This window comes from Rhinoderma darwinii, chromosome 2 (genome assembly GCF_050947455.1).
Source record: "Rhinoderma darwinii isolate aRhiDar2 chromosome 2, aRhiDar2.hap1, whole genome shotgun sequence".
Classification (NCBI taxonomy): Eukaryota; Metazoa; Chordata; class Amphibia; order Anura; family Rhinodermatidae; genus Rhinoderma; species Rhinoderma darwinii.
Window position 1 is genome coordinate 59,513,196 of NC_134688.1, and position 22,762 is coordinate 59,535,957.

At 40.1% G+C, this 22,762-nt stretch overlaps 1 protein-coding gene across 1 annotated transcript in view; it reads right to left on the reverse strand.

The window, feature by feature from the left end:
- The window catches only part of FLT1 (fms related receptor tyrosine kinase 1), a 74,325-nt gene that overhangs the window by 21,571 nt on the left and 29,992 nt on the right, over positions 1–22,762 (reverse strand). The window contains exons 4-10 of the mRNA XM_075851675.1: positions 21,690–21,814; positions 15,663–15,828; positions 15,178–15,314; positions 13,600–13,774; positions 12,572–12,689; positions 5,302–5,471; positions 5,052–5,208 (exon numbers count right to left, since the gene is read on the reverse strand). Of these exons, the coding sequence (XP_075707790.1) occupies positions 5,052–5,208; positions 5,302–5,471; positions 12,572–12,689; positions 13,600–13,774; positions 15,178–15,314; positions 15,663–15,828; positions 21,690–21,814 (1,048 nt within the window). The remainder of the gene's footprint in view (positions 1–5,051; positions 5,209–5,301; positions 5,472–12,571; positions 12,690–13,599; positions 13,775–15,177; positions 15,315–15,662; positions 15,829–21,689; positions 21,815–22,762) is intronic.

The following is a 22,762-nucleotide window of genomic DNA, read 5'->3' on the forward strand; positions in this document are numbered from 1 at the left end:
CTCATATGAAGCAGAGGGACCTTTTAAGCCCCTCAGACTCCAGGGCCTGGGTAATCTAATCCTGTCTCCACAGCAGTCTGTAGTACAGGGGGGTAGAGGGCATGTGTCCCGGGTGCTTGTTGGCTGGGGCGTAACAACAACCCAGGGCTACAGAGCTAGGGCAGCAAACTGAATCTTCGTTCTGAGTAAAGGAAATACTAACTACTACTACTTACTACTATACTAATGATTGAAAACAAGCGGACAAGGTGTCACTTATTTTAAAGTTAAAATTGACAACATCCGGCATGATATTATCTCCCAGTCCGTAACATCGTTCCCCTTCCCTCCCGCACTCCCTCTTCTTCACTCTCAGCATTTGACCCAATAACAGAAGAAGAAGTCTCTAGGCTCCTCTCTTCTTCTCGTCCTACTACCTGTCCAAGTGTTCCTATCCCCTCACACCTCCTCCAGTCCCTCTCCCTGGCTATCACTGGTCACCTGACTAAAATATTTAACCTCTCTCTTTTCTCTGGTATCTTTCCCTCCTCTTTTAAACATTCCATTATAAATCCATTACTGAAAAAACCAACTCTTGACCCATCCAGCGCTGCTAACTACTGACCAGTCTCTAATCTGCCCTTCATCTCCAAACTCCTGGAACGCTTGGTCTACTCTCGCCTTATCCACTATCTCTCTGCCAACTCCATTCTTGACCCCTTACAATCTGGTTTCCGCACTCAACACTCCACAGAAACTGCCCTTACTAAAGTCTCAAATGATCTCTTGGCGGCTAAATCTGAGGGTAAATCCTCTCTCCTGATTCTTCTGGATCTCTCTGCAGCCTTTGACACTGTAGACCACAAACTCCTACTTAACATGCTCCACTCTATTGGCCTCAAGGACGTGGATCTCTCTTGGTTTTCCTCCTATCTCTCTGACCGCTCATTCAGTGTGTCATTTGCTGGTTCCACTTCTTCTCCTCTTCCCCTTGCTATCGGGGTTCCTCAGGCATCAGTCCTAGGTCCGCTCCTCTTTTCTCTCTACACAGCCCCTATTGGACAAACCATCAGCAGATTTGGCTTCCAGTACCATCTCTACACTGATGACACCCAATTATATGCCTCTTCCCGTGACATCACCCCTGCTCTAATACAGAACACCAGTGATTGTCTGTCCGCTGTCTCTAACATCATGTCCTCTCTCTATCTGAAATTGAATCTTTCTAAAACTGAGCTCCTCGTGTTCCCACCATCTACTAACCTCCGTAAACCTGATGTCTCCATATCAGTGTGTGGCACTATCATAACTCCTAAGCAGCACGCCCGCTGTCTCTGGGTTATTTTTGACTCAGATCTTTCCTTTACTCCTCACATTCAATCACTTTCACGCTCCTGTCATTTTCACCTCAAAAACATCTCCAGAATCTGCCCTAGATTCGAACCTCCCACTCCCGTCTCCAGGATTTCTCTCGTGCTGCACCAGTCCTCTTTAAGAATAAAGGTTACTCAAGGGGTCTTAAGTAAGCTACTTACGCGAAACGCGTGTCGGGGCGCTTGTCTGGCATACCGTCATCACATCAAATGGGTAAGGCAGTATTTAGGTCTGAATGAGTAACCTCATACCCAATACTTCACATTACATAAGCACCTGCAGTTTGTAATGACCTGATACTTTGTGACGTCGTTTTAACCACTGTATAGCCGTAGACAGTTAAATCCATTTGGATCTTCCATGTTCTACTTTGAATTTTAGCTCTTTTTGTGCTATGATAAAGATGTTGTTACTTCTTCATTAGTACATGACTCCTTGTCCTCTTGTTTTCAATATATTCTATTTGGAGTTTTTTCTATATGTGTTACTCATAATGACTTTGGAGGTGTAATGCCATATTGTGAGGAAACACCTAACCACTATACTGTGTCCTGTGAGACTTCTGTTCATTACTACTATACTAGAAGTAGGAATTAAAGGGGTTGTCTCATGAAGATAAACCCTGTCCATATGCCCTAAAATAGCATCTGGACATCATAGATGGGGATCTCCCCCTCCAGACCCCCAATATGAGCTAAAATGGAGAGCCACTCCAAGTGAATGGCTCCCGTTCTCTCGGACTCGAGCCATCCTTGCATTACAAGGGTGGTCATTCATTTGAATGGCAGCCAATGTACTACAACAAAATACAATGCCTGGCTGGCCACGGTTTCTTCCAGCAAAATAAGCTATTTGCTGGTGGTCAGGGATGGTCAGCGATTGCCCGAGGGGCCGCATTTTGATCTTTGTTTCTATGAGTTACAGTATAAATCCTTATTTCTAGAGTAACACCATATTCAGCAGGACTGTATTCATCTACAGCCGCCATATTGGAGGCATACATCTTTGGCAATGTATTTGCTATTAAATATGCTTTCAGTAATCATTCATCATGAGACCTGAATACATTAGTATTAATTAAAAAATTAATATATAATATACATAATTAAAATTACAATATGGAATAGGAATCCTATATCAGAAACTTCAGGTAAATTACTGCAGTTTCAGCACCGTAGACAGCCACCTGCCTATACACTTCCTTGCTAAACGAAATGCAACAGGATAATAATAACCTTTTAAAATGACTTAATCAGTAAGTTATTGTCTTGCTTGGGAGAAAATTTGTTTCTTTAACAAATTTTGCAAAAATAGCAAGTCCCTGGGGTAGCATTTTTATATGTCAATTCTTTAAAGTGGCTGTCCATATTTTTTAACTGATTCAGGATCGCCCACTGTGTATATACGGTGGGCGGTCCATGTCCTTAAAACCCACGGCATAGTATATTTACGGTGTGGGCTTTAGTAGGCACCCCCGAGCCATCTGACAGCTGAATGTTGCGTGTTCACAGCACTGTGTATGGAATAGTGGCAGCGGCAGCCCTTAGTGGGAGGCTACTTGGTCAAACCAGCCTCAGTAACAGTGGAAAAACATGATGTGAAAAAAAGTTCCCTCGGGGTCTTTTCTGACCTTTGAAAAAAATGTAAAAATAAAAGTTAAAAAAAAATAAGTGAAATAATAAATACACATAAAATACCCACCCCCAAAAAAAATCTCACACCAATCATTGTCGTAACACTAGACCTGACCCAATTACCGTATAATAGACATGTAATAAATCAAAATTTACTGTTAACAATGACGATCACTAATAGAAGGTCTGTTTTAGGGTAACACTATATTATCACCAGAAAACATTAGCTAGAAAGTAAAAAAGCATATTTTTTACTATTATTTTCAAACTATGAGCCTAAAAATTCTAAAAAATTATGTGTATCAAAATGATAAAAAAATAAAATAAACCAGCATTGTGACCGAAAAAAACGTAGCAAAAATCCCAAGGAATAAAAAAGTTATAGCCACTAAACTAACACGTGGCTAAACGTTTCCTGGTCCTGAAGGCTCAAAATTGCCTGGTCTTGAACCAAAACTGGTCCAAAATTCTGACCTGATTAGTTTCCGAATATATCTTTATAATGGTCAGGGCTCAATTTTTCAGATACAGAGCTCAAAATCCTCAGCATAGACATAGAATGAAATGCTTACATTCTGGCTGCCAGCAGCCACCACTAGAGGGAGCTTAGGCGTTTACTACATACATGTATTCATTGACTCCAATAATAATTGTCCTCTGCTAACAGACTCTTTGGACAAATGTTTGGAAATTGACTTTGTACTGCTGGAATGCTTACCCCAGTTAAAAGGAACAGATCCGATAGAGAAATATTATTAATGCAACTCCCTAAGAGGCCTCTGGAAAATTAAATATTGTTTCCTGTTATTGTAATGTTTTGTTTTGTTTGTATAATATTGGAAACATTGACAATTATATAATCACAGGAGTTGTAGTAAAAAAATAAATAAAAATAAAAAATATATATATATTTTCTCAGCCGCACACATTAAAACCAGATGGTAAATTATGCAGAGATGTTTTTGTTTTTTACTTCAACATCAAATTCCAGTCCGGACTTAAGGGCTTAATATCCCATTATAAAGCTTTGTCTGTGATATAAGAAAACAAACCACAGCAAGTCTCCATCTCATCCAGTCATTGTCAGCATGGAACATTACAAATATTTATTCAGCATTTTGATTGAATGAATATGCTTGCCTAGTGGCTAACCCATGCGCTACATATGGTGGTCATGTCATCAATATGATGTATGCGAGATAAAGATAGCGACCATTCATGATGTAGTGAAATAGAAGACAAGACTACGACAAATTGAAGCATCAACCACCCCAGACGTTATTCCAAGGCACTGTCATACAAAATGCTAATCCAAAGAGAGATGATCTATTCTATTATATGAAGAAATACAGATAAAGGATAGATATGAATTGAGGTTCACGATCAATAAATTCTATTGCATGTTACCAGCTGTAATTATGGATAAAAAACAACACAAACCAAAGAAAAATGTTTTTCGTTTTATGCATAATTTGATCTTAGTGTCTTACAAGGTTATAATTGTACTACTGAGATTGAATGGTGCGGTAAATTTCCCCTATTATAATACCCGTAGGCCCCATGCTCATGGATCTATGTTGTATAGTTCTATCGTACAGCACCCAAAAATTGCTTTAGGAAAAGGAGATTTGTAGGAATCATAGAATGGACCATTATTTACCATATAATGAAGATATTCTCCTCTAGAGGCTTCACTTCTAGTGGAAGCGCCCTACAGAAGCATCATACGTCAGCGCTCAGAGTTCTCACGACCCTGTAATAAGGAGCCATAGGGAGTCTGTATAGACTTTGATGTTTGTACGAGCCTTTAATGCAATGTTAGCGGCCTCAGAGCCATGAGGTACAGTAAAGAAAAAATAATATGTTCTATAAATGGACTAAACAGAGGACTGATGCATAAAAATGAGTGCAATAGAAATTTGAAAGAGCTGACACAACCAATCAGATTGCTGCTTGGATTTTTTTAATCCCTTTTAGAAAAATGTCATCCACCACTGTCTTTATCTTCTTAAAAAAAAATTCCCCTAATACATTCACAACATGCTGCATCTAGCAGAAACTAACCTTGAGCCAAAGTGATTTCGAGTGCATGGCCGCCAGGTCCAGGTTATTCGTGGTGGTGGAACTCCATATACTGTACATGTCAGTGTTTGCCTGCTGCCCAGCGTGTATGGTTGTGGTTCTTGGATTGACATGGATTTCTCATAAATCTGGGGCTTCACTATTGAATAGAAGGACAATTAATTTATAACTCATGATCAGAGCACATTGACCAATACCATAGGTGACAGAACAAATAGAGCAAACTACATACCATTTACTGTAAGGGTCATGGTTACATTTTTGATAAGGTTCCACTGTTTCAGTTTCAGGGACACTATGTATTCTCCTGCATCTTCTTCAGCCACATCCTTAATAGTTAGGATATCATTGTGTATTATGTACCGGGCGCATTTGTCTGCCGCCAATAAGTTATTTTTCCACCTATAACAGAACGTGAACGTAAGTACACAGCTGACAAGACATTTGTCATAAAGCAAATAAGGTTGGGATATCATGCTGAAAGAATTTCTCAGACTCTTCCGTCGGTTTTTGATACCAAGAATAGGATAGTGTATAGAACTATTCTTGGAAAATTGGACCCCATTCGAACCCAAATTTAAGTCAATGTGATCCATCAGGATTTGTTGAAATCTTTTTGAAAACAGATCGGTCATACAAGTCATGGCGTTCTTTACAAGTTTATTTATTCATTTCAAGAATTGTACAAAAAAGGACATTGTTTATGTGTGGAAGAAAAGTGGTTCAGTTATCAATATAGGAAAGGGTTCTTTACAGTTACAGTGTATTCACTTGCGGCAAATCAGTTCCATTCGTCTGAATGGGGTTGTTTCAGCAGCAAGTGTATGGTTTCTCCAAGTTCCATTCAGATGAATCAAACTGATTTTCAGTCACAGAATTTTCTACAACAAAATCAGTCGCGTGTGACTGCACCCTTAGAATAGTCCAACTTTGGAATTCACTACCCAAACAAGGCATAGTAGCTAATACGTATATTGGCAGCATTTAAAACAGACCTTTATGTAATGGCTAATGGTATTGAGAATTATAATTAATAAAGTGGATAAATTATGTTTAAATGGGTCAGGAAGGATGTTCTTTCCGGTGCGGCAAAAATGGCTACAATTGGCCAGAGGGTTTTGTTTTTCCTTCTTTTGGATCAAATAGTTAGGTCTTAAGCTGGCCATACATATATGAGAAAAGTCATTCAAATCTGGCGATTGTGGCAGGATCTGCCAATAACTTTACATGTATGGGGGCTCCTGACTCTCCCTGGCTGCAGAAGTTTGGGGAAAGAGGGATTGGGCATGTTGGATTCCAACATGCCTGGTCCTTTGTTCCTGCAGGAGATGAACTGCTGCCAGAGGTACTTTTTCCCCGATCCCGTTTGAAATAAACATGCGCGCTTGGCCAAACTGGGCGTATATGTTTACAGTGGAGAAATCAGTATTTTGCATGTGTATGACCAGCTATAGAGAGGATGAACTTGGTGGACCTATGTTTTTTTTCCAATCTGTGTGACTATGCCATGTTGCTGATCTTCTCCAGTCCATGTTTCTATAAGGTTTTAGCAAAAATCAAGATGATTTTTGCTACAAAAAAAAAACCAATACAAAGCTTTAATGACTTTATGCCTGGAGATATCCAAAACTCTTGCCAACTTGTCCTCATGCAGTTCTACTTTGCTACTAAGCCAGCAGATGACCCGAAACGATAATGAAATTCCATTGTAAAACATAATTCTGTACTGGCATTATAAAAAACCTTATTTGTTTAATATGAATATAATGTTTCAGTGCTCTACCTCGAGAAAATTATCTATTTATAACAGAGTTCAGCCGCTAAGACGACCTTCAATCTGCTGGTGGAAATTACAAACTTCTAGTGTACATAAAAATAACCCAGGATATTTTTAGAACATGGAATTCAGAACATTTGTGGAAAATAAATTTGTTATTTTCACATAAATCCGCTTCCTAACCCCTAATATTATGACCCTTGCATTCATTGCATGGGAAATAACTTATGGGTATGATTATGCGATACAGTGTTTAGATGTCTATTTTCTTTGGTGAGATCTATAGATAAACATATGTGACACATTTTCTTCCTCTGGACTTATAAAAATATCTGAGTGAACAGCTCAAGCAAAATTCACCTTTACTATGGTGAAATGTGAACGTTTTAAAACCAAGGTCACTGACAAACCTAAAGTATAGAGTCAGTTTGTCTGCTTTGGTAAATCCCTGTTTGTTAGAAGGGTCCCGTGAAAATAAGAGGCTCACAAGACATCCTGATGTTAGACCCCCATTGATCAGCTATAATCTGTTAAGGAACCTGGCAGCAAGTGTTCCTTTTCCCTATAGCACCACCACAGGTGAAACAAAGCATTACACCATTGTCATTGAAACCAATGGACTGTTCGTGTAATGCACGGATGTGTGAGGTCCTCCAGAGCAATGCTCTCTACACTGTCTAATAGAAGAGCTTCCTCTTCCTGAACAGGGGACCCCCTTCTATAAACTCAGTATTTCTTAATAGGGAATTTGAATATGGGTTTTGCCTATTGCAATAAAAGGCTGAATCATCGGGCCCTGAACAAAGAGAAGGAGTTTTGATGCTTAGTTATATATAATAGTAAAAGCTGCATAATCACCTGTTTTGCCACATATTAAAATATTTGTATAGTTTGAGGTACATTTAAAAAATGTCAAACTCACATATCTTGTTGCTGGGAGTGTCCAGGAAGGGCTTGAGGGAACTGGGAGGTGGAGGCCCCGTATAATTGCCCCTTTTTCCCCTCCCTTAAATCCGGCCCTACAAATAATGCCTTGGACCCTTGATTCTGAGCTATTCAAGGTTTCTCTGTCTTGGTTGAAATTTTTTTAGGCCAGAATCACACAGAGAGTTTTGATGCACTTTTTGGCTCAGATTCTTGAGCCAAAGCCAGAAGTGGATCCAAAAGTAAGGAAAGGTATAAAGATAAGACTGATGATCTCCTTTCTTTTCTGTCCACTCCTGTGTTTGGCTAAAAAAAAACTGCATCAAAAACGGTATCAAAAACTGCATCAAAACTCCTGGCCTTAATGTCTCCCATATAATAAGGGGAAACTGAGTTTCCCCAAGGAATTCTGTATATAAGATAGGCATGAAAAAGGGAGTGGAAAGGTAAAGATCTATGAACAATAAAGATATTTTGCTAGATACTGATCCCTATAGACACCACATTGGGCACAAGAGAGAACTTGATATAAAGCCATCAAAAGGACTTGAGTTTCAATTATGAAAAGGGACAGGAAAAATATCATTAATTGTTCAGAGCTAATAATGATGTGAACTGGAATACCTTCACTGCAGCAGAACCTTATGGGAAACATGAGTCCATGACCTTAGAGCAGGATTAACAATTGATTGTCTTCCCTTACTAATTCAGGAACTCAAAGTATGGAGGCTATTCACCTTCACTTTATTTGTTTTCCAAATTGGATCTGTCACGCAAACCTTTGTTTCAGGTTTAATACATTCGGCCAGTCGTAGTGCTGCTAACTTGCAGATCAGCCCCATAGATATCATTGTTAATTATAGGTGTTTTACATCTTATTTTTTAATTTTAGAATATTCTGCATTACTGCCAAGAACTGACTACAATAGTTAATTTAGGTAGACCACAAAAAGAATGGATGCACAATACTAATGACGAAGGTTGAAAATGGTGATCCTGATCAACAATTTATTAATTGACTAGTATCATATTCCAGGGCTCCACGGTGTCATGAAGTCTTGTGTGAATAAGGATAAAATCATGATTGTGATGTGACTTTAATTGTTCCCTATAGGAAAAAAAGTTGCAAGCGACCTTGTGACAGGGTCAGAAGTTTTGCAGTAGTCGCTTGCGATCCTATAGGAATTAAATGAAGTCACGTGGCAACTGCAAATTTACTAAAATTTGATTGCAATGGAGCCCCATGGGGTTGTCCAGTTTCAGCAAATGGATATAATTTTTTGTATAATGGAAAGTTCTACCATTTTCCAGTAAATTTTCTGTATTCATTTCACACAGTTTTCAAGATCTCTGCTTGTTGTTATTCAGTAGGAATTTTACTTCCTTGGGGTGAAATTCTGTACTTGGTCACGTGATCGACACACAGGTGCACGGCTCGTTACAGTAAGGGTATGTTCACACGTTAGGCTGGGTTCACACGACCTATTTTCAGACGTAAACGAGGCGTATTATGCCTCGTTTTACGTCTGAAAATAGGGCTACAATACGTCGGCAAACATCTGCCCATTCATTTGAATGGGTTTGCCGACGTACTGTGCAGACGACCTGTCATTTAGGGTATGTGCACACGATGAGAGGCTTTTACGTCTGAAAAGACAGACTGTTTTCAGGAGATAACAGCTGCATCGTTTCAGACGTAAATGCTGCTCCTCGTATTATGCGAGGCGTCTTTGACGCCTGTAATCTTGAGCTGCTCTTCATTGACTTCAATGAAGAATGGCTCAAATTACGTTGCAAAGAAGTGCCCTGCACTTCTTTGCCGAGGCAGTCAATTTACGCGTCGTCGTTTGACAGCTGTCAAACGACGATGCGTAAATTACAGGTCGTCTGCACAGTACGTCGGCAAACCCATTCAAATGAATGGGCAGATGTTTGCCGACGTATTGTAGCCCTATTTTCAGGGGTAAATCGAGGCATAATACGCCTCGTTTACGCATGAAAATAGGTCGTGTGAACCCAGCCAATTGCGTCGTCGTTTGACAGCTGTCAAACGACGACGCGTAAAAATACAGCCTCGTCAAAAGAAGTGCAGGACACTTCTTTCAGATCTAATTTGAGCCGTACTTCATTGAACTCAATGAAGCACAGCTCAAAATTGACGGCTGTCAGAGAAGCCTTCGCAAAATGCGAGGAGGAGGAATTACGGCTGAAACGAGGCAGCTGTTTTCTCCTGAAAACAGTCTGTCATTTCAGCCGTAAAAGCCTCTCATCGTGTGCACATACCCTTAGACTAAAAACGTTTGAAAATACTGAGCTGTTTTCAAGGGAAAACAGCTCCTGATTTTCAGATGTTTTTTAAGCCACTCGAGATTTTCGCTGCGTTTTTTCGCAGCGTTTCTTACGTCCGTTTTGTCAATGAAAAATGGCTCCAAAAACGTCAATGAAAAATGGCTCCAAAACGTCCCAAGAAGTGTCCTGCACTTCTTTTCATGGACGTTTTTTTACGCAGCCGTTTTTCAAAATGGCCGCGTAAAAAAACGGCCCGTCGGAACAGAACGCCATTTTTCCCATTGAAATCGATGGGCAGATGTTTGGAGGCTTTCTGCTTCCGATTTTTCAGCCATTTTGCAGGCGCTTACGGCCCGAAAAACGGCCGAAAATAGGCCGTGTGAACATACCCTTACAGTATGTGTATCAGAGCTGTGTCTTCTAATGATCCCAGAACCTATGTTTCCATCACATGACCATGGGTACAATTTTGTGCCCAGCATACATTCTTATATAATTCGATTAAGATAGTTGGATCAGTCTCCCTTGATGCCCTGCAGTAAATGTTTGCTTTGTGTGAGAGTAAGAAGAAGGTGCTATGAGTTGGTAGAAAACTTTGCAAACTCCTTGCCGTAATGAGAACTTTCACTATTTTATAGGCATAGAAATATATTCACTGCTAATCATTTACTCTCATCCAGTGCCTATTTCTCGATCTTCAGCTGTTCTTGCCAGTATTGCACCTGTACTTGTAAGGGTATGTTCACCCGGAGTTTCATGACAAGTTTTTTTACGCGGAAACCGTGCCCCAAAACTCGCCAAAAACCGGCCGAAAATGCCTCCCATTGATATTAATGGAGGCGGAGGCGGTAAAACCGGCTCGCGGGAGAAAGAAGGGACATGCCCTATCTTCACGCGGTTACGCCTCTGACCTCCCATTGACATCAATGAGAGGCAGAGAAAGCGTATTTCGCTGCATTTTATGTCCGCAGCGCTCAATGGCCGCGGGCAAAAAACGCAGCGAAAATTTGTAACACCAATAGTAAATCTGCCCCATTATTCCTGCTACAGAGGCGTAACTAAAAGCTCCTGGGCCCCTATGAAAAATCTGTACCAGGGCCGCAGCCTACCATGTGCTATTTATAACACTGGTGTTCTCTTCTATGGCAGAGGGGCAACTGCTACTTCTGTACCTTCTAAAACTATGTCCCTGCCAAGATTCAATTCCAGTACCCCAAAGCTGCAGAGAAGAAACGGTGCTAACCATTGAGCCACCTGAGTGATAAACCTGACAGGTAGTTATATACAAAAAGACAAGAATTCATTATTTTACACTATTTCAGTTTTGACCCATAATATTCCTGTTTCTGACACGATTCTCACATTCTCAATGCACGGATGAAATAGAGTAACTTGTTAATACCACAATCTCGATGTTGCTTCATGATTAGTTTCAACCTCCTTATCTTTTCTCACAGAATCGCAGCCAGAGTTTCCTTCACCCGGGGCAAAGATTCAGTTTGCAATCCTAACCCTGTATCTAAATACCCTGCCCCAGTCAAAATAGCTTGTTGGCACTCCTCTGGCATCTTGTACCCAGGCACAGACCCTGCCACCCCCCAGCTATACCCCTTTTTATAAGGACACCTCAACCTATCACATAAAGATTTTTTGTTTCATATTTCTAATCATATACATGTACAGGTCACTGCCTCTGACATAATCAGTAAAATCTGCTGCTGTGATCATTTTCATGTTCAGATTGACTAATGTGAGTTCAATTCCTACCTACTTCATAGCAGGTGAAAGTGAATGGGAGATAAAGTTTTAGGCTTGCCGGTTTTTCCTATACAATAGTGTGATTTCCTATAACCCATGCGTACCGATCACTGAGCACAAAAAACAGCGTTACAAATTAAAATGCAAAACAAAATAATGTGATCCATAAAAATTTTACTTTGTGTTTTGCAGCTAGAAACAGCTACTTGGCAAGGCAGCGCAGGGAAAAAATTGAATCAGCATCTCCTACAGCAGAAAAAGCCCAAAGTGTAAATATAGTCTGGCAATCCCTGCTAAAGGACATGACTCATTAAAGGGAAAGCCCGATGTGGTGTCTATTCATAAGCTATACAGGCCAAATTGCTTAATATTACAGGGAAATGAGGGTAAACCACAATGCCAGTTACACTATTAGAAAAATATCACTTCTAAGGGCTCATACATACTCCAGAGCTGTGTGCACAGAGCCTGTATGGCAGCGAATGGAGTTCCATATGGCGCTCCATGTTCTACCACATGGCACCTCTATATGGCACTGTATGATGGAGCTATTCTCCTTGAGAAGCAATGCTTAGGGGAGAATAGCTCCAAAATACAGCATCCGATGAACCAAATAGGAAAGTCTCCGCATTAAATCGGAGGCGTACGGAGGCACAGTATGACTTACGGAGCTTGAATGGAGTCATTACAAGACGTGAGACTACTCAGAATGGTAAGAGCGATTTTAAAGTAAAAGAAGGAATATTCTACTTACCATGTAATTGCTGGAGGAGGAAATGCTCTCACTTTCACAGCAATCCTATAAGATTTCTGACCCACCACAGCTTCTAATACACCGGTCTTTCGAGGCTTAACATTAATGTAAGGTGCAGCTAAAAATGGATGTTAAAAAAAAAAGTCAGTTGGGACCATTTATCAAATGAAATATGGTAGAAAAGTGGCATAATGGGCATTAGATAAATAGGGCAAGTGATGTGAACCATATTTATAACAGACATGCATCACTTCTAATCTTAACAAACAACATGTATCACGGATTTGAAAAAAGGGGCTAAACAACTCGTGATGGTTTTGCTAAATTTATTATTGTCATGCCCCATTATTTGGATCAAAATGCTGGAATACCCTACATGGTATAATGGGGGCAATGCTCTCTGCTTAGATATGGTGCCTGTCTGAATGTTGCCTCTGACACACAACTCTTTGTTCTATGAGCTAACAGGGAACATTTGGCTAAAAGACGGCGTCCTCTTTTTCTTATATTTTAATAATTTTAAATTAGAGACCATTCTACTTGGACCTTGGCACTGGAGAACCACAGATCACTTAAAAACAAGCGGCACTATATGGGCCCATAGAATTCAATGGATGAAGTAGCTGCCCACTTTCCATATGCCCCTTTCCATATGCCCCATTAGGACATATAGACGACATGAAAGGGGGTCCAATGCTCAGTACCCCCTCTTTTAGACAAAGTAGAGAAATCATAAGTAATCGCATGGTCGTATCACATTGTCGACCATTCATTTGAATAGCGGCATTTAATACTACATTTCCAGATCATGGATCCCACGGTAATAAATTAAGACAATACCTTTAATACCTGCATTAAAAACCTTTGTAACAATTCCTGGAAATTTCTGAATGGCAATAATAATTATTATAAAACAATGAATGCAATAAATGGTGGATAGCATTATTGTATTTTACATGTATGTTCCAGTATGTATTGTTTTTGTTTTTTTGTATAAATCAATACGGAGCATATATAACACATCTTACCGTGAACACGAAGGGTTGTATTGACAGATTTGGTTGATGGACCATTCTTTGCAGTGCAGGTATATAAGCCTTGGTCGATGCTCCTTACTTTGTGAATAAATAGCTTGCTGTACACCACTGCTTCTGAGTCTGATAAAACGATCCTCTGTTTTATGGAAGCCAGTCTGCCAATTTGCTAGAACAAATGTATTTTAGTTATAAATTGGGGCTGGTCATTTACCTCAGCAGATTCTCTATATAGATAGGAATGTAACGCTGTACGCTGCTTGTTATGTATAGCATTTTCTTATATTTATTTTGGATTTATTTTTTTTAGTTGGTAACGTTCTGTTTTTATATTAGCAGCAGACACCTCTTTGTAGCTTTTTGTTTTTCACATGGCAAAATATTTTCATTTTGATAAGAGAATGATGTGAACAATATGTCCATTGCACAGTAGCTGGGTCACGTCACCCATGAGATACTGACTAACTGGATTAAGTGATAGATCTACATGCATGGGTGGGGGTGCCTTTTACAATTATCGGGCAAATCAGTGTTCACATGATCACTCGTCCCCGATCATTGTCCCAGGGCAACGATCAGCCGATGGACGAGCAAATGCTCGTTCATCGACTGATCGTATAGTTTATGCTGCATTAAATATTATCGTTGTCGGCAGCACATGTCCCCTATCTTATGTGCTGCCGACATGATGGAAATGTATGTGGATGAGCGATCGTAGTAATGACTGCTCGTCCCCATACATAGTTCCTTGTGAAAGGAGCAAATGAGCGCCGATCAACGAGACAGCTCATATCGGGCCATGTAATAGGACCCTTACTGTCTGGCAGCGCTGAGAGAGGGAATGATTGCTCTTAATAGACACCTTCTGTGTTCTCTATAAGGATACGATTCCACGTAGCTGTGTCCGATGCGGCTGAAACCTGGCTCACATGGGCTGGCCAATGGCTGCACAACTTTGTCAGTAATACCCGGTAAAATTGTGTGGTCATTGGCCAGCGCAAGTGAGCAGGGTTTCGGTCGAATGCAGACACCACTACAGAGTACTATAGCCTACGGCCTGGATACTCATGTCATCACAGGTGATACCACATAATTTAAAGGGGTATTTCGGTTTCAGAGAAATAAAGGTTATTCATTGTATAAAGAAAAGTAGTTTCTGTATACATTTTTCATGGTTTTCAAGTTTTCTGCTTGCAACAGGAAACTTCATGGAATTCTTCCAGTGGATAAAAATCTGTTCTGGACATGTGATGATCACAAAGGAGCAGGACTGATTACAGTTACTAGAGGTGTGTCTTGATTAGGACAGATTGAAGTAAACAATTAAGGTCCCTATTGAGCATATGCAAGCAGAGATCTTGAAAAATCCTGAGGAATTGATACAGAAGGTATATTAGAAAATTGTATAGTTTTTCATTATACAAAGAAAGACCTTTATTTGGTGAATACCCCGTTTGGTTTGTGTTATGGATATTTTGCCATAATGCATTCAGTAATATCTTGTGGAAAATGACAGATGTAGATTTATAATGAGGACTATAGAGAGGGACAGTTGGTAGATTTCTTTCTTACCATTCCTGGATATCTCCACTGTATTTGAGCTCTTGAATTCAGATCTGTAGTGACAGTACAATTAATGGCTAGGGTGGCGTTACGTAGCAGTCTGATGGAACTTGGAACATTGAGCCGCACATTATGGATTGCACTGGCTGCAAGAAAATTCATAATTTTATGAAAAGTGTAAAAATAAAAAGGAATGAAGCATGGTATACATAGAAGAGAGGGAGCAAAGAAAATATCAAACTGTGCTCCCGATTTTTTGCCACCCAGGACAGAAGTTCACCCACTACGCATTTTCTTTGACCCATGGGGCACGAACCATCCCCTTGTTTGCTAACAATTCAGCTCCTCTGGAGAGGCCGGTACTGCACAAGTTCTCACCACCCAATAAAGGGAATGGGACCAATGAAGACTTTACCCAAGGACTTGATAGCAACCACAGAGTCTGCCTCTATAATATATAAGAACTTGAAAAAAACAACTTAAATGTTACTTACATTCTCTGTTAGTAAAGTATATTGATGTGTGCGTGACTCCATTCACTTTAGCTTCACAGCTTAAAAGGTCGAAGAACAGATTCGTTGGTTTTCGAATAATAAAGCCTTTTTTATTATCCCAAACAATGTTCTTGTTCCCAGGAACAGATAATACACTTCCATATCTCTAATGGGAACAAAGGGGAAATATGTTGATATACTGTAAAATATCAGGTAATTACTTGTACAGTGAAGATCTGAAGGGAGGTTGTCAAGAGATAATCATTTGATAAATCACAGGTGTGCCGGTCCATGGAGAGACAATTTTGTATGACAAGCTCACGAGTAATCATGGGTAGCCAAACATTACTTCAACCCTTGTTCCTGGCATTTGATCAATTGTCCGTTTCCAAAGGATACATTGTTCAGAAAGTAAAAAAAGTCTTATTAGCGCACACAACTACATTCTAAAACAAAAAAAAGGTAAAGACTTTAGTCATGGGATGGACCCATCAACACGGCAACAGCGCCTTTTTGTGCATGCGATATGAGGATGTCCTAAAGTGAATGCCCACCATTGATCACCATTTGTTTTTTCAATCTAAATAGGTCCAAACATTTTTGGAGATAATTAAAAATATATATATTATTAAAGGATAACTAAACGTTCAACAAACTTCTGACATGTCATAGTGACATTTTAGAAGTTTTGACTGGTGGGGATCCGAGCACTGATCACTAAAACGAAGCAGGAGAAGTGTTCGTGTGAGCCCTCAGCCGCTTAGTTTCTGTTTGTTTTTTTCTGGAAATCAATGTAGCGGTGTATGGGTTCAATAGAAAGCCTATGAGCCCGTACTCCGCTACATCGGCTTTCCGGAAAAAGCCGAACAGAAACAAAGCGGCTCAGCGCTCACACAAGCTCTTCTGCCGCTTCGTTTTAGCGATTGGTGGGGGTCTCAGTACTCGGACCCCCACCAATCAAAACTTCTGACATGTCACTATGACATGTCAGAAGTTGTTAAACGTTCAGTTACCCTTTAAAGAAGAGGGAGCTCCATTTTATTGATACAGAGCTCCAAATCCCCTGCATAGACATAGAGTTAAAAGGTACAATTCTGTCTGCCTGCAGCCACCACTAGGGGGGGATTATTTAAAGAATGAATTCAATACATTGAATTCATGCCACTGCAATGAGCCTCCGTATAGCTCCATATTACTGCGCCATCCAATGTCATAATTTTTGCTTTGTAGAATACATATGTAAACCAGAAAGAACCTGTATGCCGTATGTATACAGAGGAGGTGCAGAAGAGCCCTTACAACTTGGTCATAATGCGAATATATCAAACTAATTTTTCATTCATCTGCACTGCTAAAAAATGTTTTAAATGGATTTCCCGAGCTTAAACTCTATCTTTAATCTTCAGACTACAGGGAAATAATAGAATAAAACAGACTTTAAAACTAAGACTAAATAATACAAAAGGTCAACTTAACTTATCAGTTGAGGTGCATGGAAAACATGGGCACCGAGTCTAACCCCGCTATAAATAGGAAGTTGTGAAGAGTGACATGCTTTTATTCCCAACTTAGGGCAGTTTCCCGTATAGTACGGCAGTAAATTAGTCAGGGCAAACCAACGATGTTTCTTTAACTTTAGAAAATGTTGGAAGTCCTGGACTTCCTAAACCTATAAATATACTTATAACATATATGGGAACCAGTCTCAAGGTCTAATCTTCACAATCGTTACGTTTTCCACGCAAACAATTGCTTGTATACTTCTAAAGATATAACAAATACTATTTTTAGAGCTTTTATCTGATTATAAATAGAATCTCGACTGTTTTTAAAGAAGGAGATGAAGAGTTTTTAATGATTTACAAATTTAGAGGCCACAGATCAGGGGATATTACGTCAGGTGCATCATATGGGCTCCACATGAAGGATTAAAGGCTTTTCTCTGATTCTCTGATTAAGGGCATGACCACACATGGCGGAATTCCTCCGCAACTGTCCGCATCAATGCCGCACCTAATCCGGGTTGCGGATTACGGCTGCGGATCTGCACAAAATGTGCAGAAAATTGATGCGGACTAGCTGCTGCGGACTGCGGGAAAAGTGCTTCCCTTCTCCCTATCAGTGCAGGATAGAGAGAAGGGACAGCACTTTCCCTAGTGAAAGTAAAAGAAATTCATACTTACCGCCCGTTGTCTTTATGACGCGTCCCTCCTTCGGCATCCAGCCCGACCTCCCTGGATGACGCGCCAGTCCATGTGACCGCTGCAGCCTGTGCTTGGCCTGTGATTGGCTGCAGCCGTCACTTACACTGAAACGTCATCCTGGGAGGCCGGACTGGAGACAGAAACAGGGAGTTCTCGGTAAGTATGAACTTATATGTTTTTTTACAGATACATGTATATTGAGATCGGTAGTCACTGTCCCGGGTGCAGAAACAGTTACTGCCGATCGCTTAACTCTTTCAGCACCCTGGACAGTGACTATTTACTGACGTCTCCTAGCAACGCTCCCGTCATTACGGGAGCCCCATTGACTTCCTCAGTCTGGCTGTAGACCTAGAAATACATAGGTCCAGCCAGAATGAAGAAATGTCAAGTAAAAAAAGCAAGACGCATCCGCAGCACACATGACATGTGCATGACAGCTGCGGACTTCATTGCGGAACTTTGAATCTCCATTGAAGTCAATGGAGAAATTCCGCCATGAGTCCGCCACTGCTCCGCAACAGACAGAGCATGCTGCGGACACCAAATTCCGCTCCGCAGCCTATGCTCCGCAGCGGAATTGTACGCATCGTGTAAACGAACACTGCTAAATTAAAGTGAAAGTCAATGTAGAAACGGCTCCGCTGCGGATTAACGCTGCGGAGTGTCCGCAGCGGAATTTAAGTGCAATTCCGCCATGTGTGAACCCGCCCTAAGTGTAAGTTCACACGTAGCAGATCTGAGATTTCTGCGACTGAAAATCAGTTGCATTCATCTGAATGGAACTTGCAGAAATCCATGCACCTGCTGTAGAAACAACCACATTCTGATGGATAAAACAAAGTTTTAGTCACAGAAATTTCTGCAATAAATCTGCCGTGTGTGAATTTACCCTTACTGTGCAAATATATTCAATTTGTGTAATACTTGTGCTTTTATGAGATTAGAAAATAAATATCTGCTTGTTTTTCCCATACACAGTGCCACTCTTGTCCATGGGCTGTGTCGGTATTGCAGCTCAGCCCCTTTTAAGTGAATAAGGCCGAGCTGCAATACCAGATACTGCCCACGGACAAGAGAGGTGCTGTTTTTTGAGAATAATAAAAAAAAAGTACAGTACAGAATTATCACAGTGCACAAAATAAAAAGATAAATGACAACCTCAGTTCTGCTTCATGTATGTTAACCTAGTAAATGGCAAGAAATGCTCTGATGGCAGTTTAACTAACCATAAACCCTGGACTGATCACTACAAGTTATACTATCATCTGTGGGTTCGGAGTTTGGTCTAATCTGTGGCACCCAGTTTTTGTTTTTTTTAATGGGTATCGTGAATTTGCCATCACCACCACCTTTTCCAAAGAGACCATAATCTGACTATCCTTCCATTTAAGCTTCCCTTCCTGTACTGGTAAATCAATATTTTACGCATAAACCTGCGGATTAGATGAATTTTTTATTTAAATTGAATATTTTATTTCATTTTATTTGCATCATTTAACAATAATAAATTGTTCTATATACCATGGCCATAGGTGGGGAGGGGCATTTGCTTCGGGTGCTAGGTGCACCAACAAGCCCAGAAGCGTAACCTAAAAACTTCAGTGGTCATACTGCCTCAATCAGACATATCTAATCGCTATGCCATTAATATCTGGATATTGGCTTTGTAAGGTCATGAGGCAAATGATCTACCATCTAAAATGAGTAAGCTAGAGTATCTTTATATCGGCTGGATTTCTTTATAGTGGTCAGAACGCCATTTTTCTAATACAGAGATCTAAATTCCCTGTGTAGACATAGAGGGGTCCTTAGAAATTTACTGCATGCAGTTTTATTATAGAGTTTGTATATTATTCAAATGTACTAAGCTCCTTAACTGCCCCTAGTGGCGACTGCAGGCAGCCAGAATGTTATTATTTGACTCTCTGTTTATGCATGGGATTTGGAGCTCTATATCAGTAAAACTGAGCTCCGACTGCTATCAAGATAAATTAAGAAATTAATTAGCACAGAATCTTGGACCGATTTAGACTAAAAAAACAAAATGATCATCAATTGTTCTCATTAACTCAAAAGTGCAAAGTGACCCCATGTATGATCTCTTATGAAACCTAGCCATGTTGCACTTACTTAATGGCCAATTTATTTCCATGCATTCCATAATTACATAACATAAGCAAAAACTGAAGGGATGTTCTGTGTCTTTGAACTAAGGAGGTGACTTGACAAGTGTGTAACAAATGAAAATGATCTGAATTCCTGTCAGTACGAGATCTAACAGCCGTAGACTGATTTGGCGACTGTGAATAACATTTCCATCTTACTTCAGAACTTCGAGAACAATGACAATCGTCCTTGAAGTTAAACCTGGAGAAACTTCCAGTATTGCTGCAAATGAATGACTTTATGGCTGGGCATAAAGTGTGACCACAAGTTTTCCAAGCCTAGCTATAGAGATTCTATATGTCTACTGGGAAACACAAGTGGAGATGCAAAAACAAAAGATATTCTACAAATTTATCCTAAGTATAATTGTCATATTTCAAAAATCATAGTGATTTATGAGTCTAAAATGACCATCAACCCTCCAACTTGTGTCTCTCCAGCTGTGGCAAAAAATCTCCAACACTCAGTGGCCGTGAGGGTATTTTTGGAATTGTAGTTTTATATCAGCCACAGGTTGAAGACCACCGCAATAGAGAGCCATTAAAGGGTAACTAAACTTTCAAAAAACTTTTGACATGTCATAGTGACATGTCAGAAGTTTTGATTGGTGGAGGTACGAGCACTGAGACCCCCACCGATTGCTAAAACGAAGCAGCAGAAACACTCGGGTGAGTGCTGTGCCCCTTTGTTTCTGAACAGCATTCCGCGGAAAGCTGATTGAGCAGTATACGGGCCCATAAACGTTCTATTGAGCCCGTACACCACTCACTCAGCTTTCTGAGGAAAATCGATCAGAAATTTAGCGGCACAGCACTAACCCTAGCGCTACTGCCGCTTCGTTTTATCGATCGGTGGGGGTCTCGGTGCTCCGACCCCTACCGATTGAAACTTCTGACATTTCACTATGACATGTCAAAAGTTTTTCAAAAGTTTAGTTACACTTTAAACAAAATTCGAGATAGACAAAAGTTGTTCTTCATCTGTGTTTTTCTGCCTGAGTAACAAGCTGGCAGATATTTAATATTTTTTCCTTTGTAGATATAAGTCTTAAAATATGCCGTTACCATGGATATGATTTGAAGACTAAGAGGCCCTATATTCATGTTTACGACCAGTAAGCCTTATTTGTACAATAGGTTCACACTTTGGAGATAGGTTGAACTAGACCACCAGCATACCAGGGGATCCCCTGGTGGGCCCAGGCTCTGATACAATAATGGATCCAGCAGAAGACACCCCCAATTGGAGCTGACTTGGGAACCCATCACTTGCTACTAGGGTTTATTTATGGGTGGATTCACAATTAACCGATTAAATATTATTAATGATGTCAGATGTCCTGTATAGATGGAGAATGGGCCCTTAGAATAATTTCCTCTGGTGGGCACAAGGAACCCTGGTGTGATACTGGATATGGGTAGCATTAGTCCTTGAAATTGCAGCCATTTCGATTTATAATTTTCAATAGAAGAATCGTAATATTAATTTCCAATGCTATTAAGAAGATTAATGTTTTTGTTTTGAGATACATTCTTGCAATCATCAGTTCTATACATCAAAGATAAAGGATAATATTCAATTCTTATTTTTTTTTAGCAGAACGTAAAAAAGAAATAGATTATGAAATAAGATGTGTCTCCATATTGTACAGTACCTGTCTTAATGTGACCGTGATATTCGGTGATGTAACTCGGCAAGGGATAACCAGTCTCTTTCCTTCTGTTATGGTAATTATTTTGGGTTCTCTGTCATGCATTTCTACGAATGCACTGTTCTCATCTGTAAAATGATAATAATAATGGCGATGATGAATGCAATATTCAAATTATACAATAGGGTTATCTATAAAGCAATTGTCGTTTACGCCTCACATTGTCCTATATAGATAATAATGAAAATAACTGTATTCCCCTCCAGAACCTTCTTTACTTTCTAAGCATCTCTCAGGAGCATAGCTATTGGTGGCAGAAGTAGGAGTTACAACTGGACCCTGGTGCTTAAGAAGTCCTGATGGCCCCTCTGCCACTTAAGAAGACACCAGTATTATAAACTGGGGCGGACATACCATATGTGCAACATGTGCAGCTGCATGTAAGGGGGCCCGCTGCCACCCTAAAAGCAGCTGTTAGAGAGATAAGGCAGGTGATCTATCATGAGCTATTGGAGACCATGGGGCCCTTTGCAGTCTGTGTCGGCCCCTTTTAATAGAACATGGTATGTGGGTGGCCCTGGTATAGATTTTGAATTGGGGACCAGAAGCTTAAAGTTACGCCTCTGGTATCTCTAGTACTATTATGAACTGTATTACTGTTCTTTCTACTTTTATTAATATAATATATGTATATAAAATGCATAAGACAAAGAGTAACGCAGCTGTAAAATGTTTATGGCGGGCAAAGTAAAGAACTGACCCTAATGCACAGATGACTAAACCAACGTGAGAATAAAGTCATTGGGTTCAGTCCTATACTTTAGAGAATAGTTTAATGCAGCCGTCCCCTGATTGGTGAATCGGTAAGTGTGATGAGTGCACACCCACTCAAAAGCTAAGCTGATTGGTGACTGATATCAGCTCATCCAAACCTTAACACAAAGAGAGGAAATTGCCCTGCAATACCAGAGAGGAAGTGCAGACTATTCAGCTGTTCTATTTTAGTGACTTCTGAAAAATAGTGATTTTAATTATTACAAAACCTTGACTGTTCCTTTAAAAAATAGCTTTTGATG